Below are 2667 nucleotides of genomic sequence, written 5' to 3' on the forward strand. Positions count from 1 at the left end.
TTGGCTCCAACTAACAGCAAAGTCGATCCCAAATCTCAAAAGATTGATTTCTCAGAGCTTTCAGTTGACGAGAAGTCGGATGTGCTCTTTGCACATGCTATCCGTAGTCAGGCTGATAAGTTTAAGACCATTGTTGCAGTAGTAGATGCTGGCTCCTTAGGAGGTCTTAGGAAGCATTGGGATACTCCTCTTCCCGATGAAGTCAAAGAGCTGGTTGGAGATCTAACAATAAATTCTGGAGTTGAACGGGTGGCTCTGAATTATAGCAACAAGAAACGCTTGTTACCAGAGAATCCTATGATGGCAGTAGGGGCAGGAGCAACAGCTGTTTTAGGTGCTTCATCCTTGACCAAAGTAGTTCCTGCATCAACTCTCATGAAGGTTGCTACCTTCAAAGTTCCGGCTTCAATCAAAGTCGTTGTCAGTTATACACACAAGGCTCTGGGTTTTTCCCTGGGCCCATCTAAAGTTGTTGCATCTTCCGGTGCTAAAACTTCCAGTATCATGAAGGCAGCTGGATCTGCCGAGAAGATTCGAGCTATTGCTCACGGCGTTATAGCTTCGGCTGAAAGAACCAGTATCTCGGTTATGAGAACGGCCTTCTTTGAAATAATGAGAAAGCGAAAGATACAGCCTGTTGGGTTTTTGCCTTGGGCTACATTCGTAGGGAGCATTGGAGCATGTTCAGGCTTACTTATGTGTGGGGATGGGATCGAGTGCGCTGTTGAATCTGTCCCCGCAGCACACTCAATTGCTAGTTTGGGTCGTGGGATTCAACATTTACGCGAAGCATCAAAAGCAGTGATGCTAGCAGAAGGAACCAGAATCCAAAATTCAGTTGAAGCTCTAATAAACAGAATAAAGAAGACAACGGATCGATAGAGAGGGAGTGTACATATATTTTGTTCTGAAATTTTGATTGTTCAGGAAATTGTTATGTACATATATTTTGTTCTTAGGCAGATTAGTTCTATATGAAGCATACAAATAGCAACACAGGACTTTGTTTAACCCCCTAACTACTGTTGGCTTAAGGTTGAAGGAAATTTATTAGCATCTTTGTTCACAATAGTAACTCTTTGCACATTATGTGATTCACATGTCATTTACATAAATTGTGAAAGAGAAATGATATGGTGATTCACATTCATTCATACTTTAATTCATACAAAAGAAAACAATAAATTACAAGGTGGTGTATTATATTTCTTAGTTTGTCTATGTCATTTTGTCCTTTTTTAATGAGTTAAAGCATAAATTTAAATGAGTATGGTGAGTCTTCTATGGTTGATACTTCTGTGAATACATCTTCTTATAAAAATGATATTATGAACTGTTAGATTATTTGAGATGACATATATGACTAAATCATCCAATGATTCGCAATATTATCTTCACATAAAAACGTCTTAATGGAAGTAGCCGCCTTCACAAAATTGACTAAGTTGATATCTTAGTTTTCGGATTCAAGTTGTTTTGACGAATCAGGGTGGCATTTAACTTAGTTTCTAGAAATTTCCGATCGTTAAAATTCTTAACCATGATATGGTCATACGGATAAAGCTTTACTCTTGTTAGTTACTGTTACCTCCATTTCTACCAAAACAATTTTCTTTTCTTGGTTGATGATGTATCAAAAGGAAGAATTCTCAGCCAATGGACGTGGCTGACCTTTATATCCCATTATGCAAAAGAATCAGGAGAATCTCTTGAAAACAATTATCAAAAGAAGTAGGGTCTATTAAGAACTTAATAATACTATAAATAAACCCCACTTTTGGTTTGGTGAAATTTAATTGGTCTTGTTGCAACTTTCATAGAAACTCACAATTTCCATAATAAATGATAAACAACTAGATGTATCTCACGTGGCATAGAACAACAGCTTCATATAAAGAAGCCTATGATCATGATGAACAATTTGCACGTTCTCTTCATGTATAAGGAAAAGGAGTGGTGGTCTACTATGATATCATGCGGGGCCATAAATTTATGAAACAAGTATAATTTTATATGTTTGACTTACATTTTGTGTATTTTTAGATTAATATGTACAGATATATTATTAATCTAATCTAATAATGAAATATAACCGTGACAAATAAGTGCGAACTTGGTGTCGCTCAAACTTTTTTTTAACTTAGTGTCGTGCAAGTTATGCACAATGTGATAGTAGAAACACATTATATACGCAACATTTGATATCAACTAACTATTGATTGTGACATAACTAGTTTCTTAAACTGCAACTAGTCTCTCGGTACTATTGTTATTTCTAATTATGATATGAGCTGACATTTTATCGCATTAGAAAGAGTTGGTGTACAATTGCATAAAGATGTGGCTAAATCCAGCATTATAGCTGCTATTACAGTTAAATTATGGACCACAATTTAAAACTAATCTATAAGAAGACTATAACTTAAAAATAAGTGCAACTAGCCGGCTCAACCTCTTTTCTTTTTAGATAGAGTGTGTTGTTTAAGTATTACTTTGTTATTCAGATTTCATTTCTAGGAGAATTAAATATACCCAGAAAGAAGGTGGGAATTGAAATTCAAATGATGGTATTTTGATTCCTTGCAATCAAATTTGTTTGGGAATAGTTTTTCAAACTTTGAATTAAATATGGAAATATGATATTCTTATTTTAAAATTTTTAGAAAT

The 2667-nt window shown here is 35.1% G+C and overlaps 1 protein-coding gene across 1 annotated transcript in view; it reads left to right on the plus strand.

The window, feature by feature from the left end:
- The window catches only part of LOC107629557, a 2427-nt gene extending 1222 nt beyond the window's left edge, over window positions 1-1205 (plus strand). The window contains exon 2 of the mRNA XM_016332374.2: window positions 1-1205. This exon is cut by the window's left edge and continues 1013 nt beyond it. Within this exon, the coding sequence (XP_016187860.1) occupies window positions 1-882 (882 nt within the window). The 3' untranslated portion in view covers window positions 883-1205.

Source organism: Arachis ipaensis, chromosome B03 (genome assembly GCF_000816755.2).
Source record: "Arachis ipaensis cultivar K30076 chromosome B03, Araip1.1, whole genome shotgun sequence".
Lineage (NCBI taxonomy): Eukaryota > Viridiplantae > Streptophyta > Magnoliopsida > Fabales > Fabaceae > Arachis > Arachis ipaensis.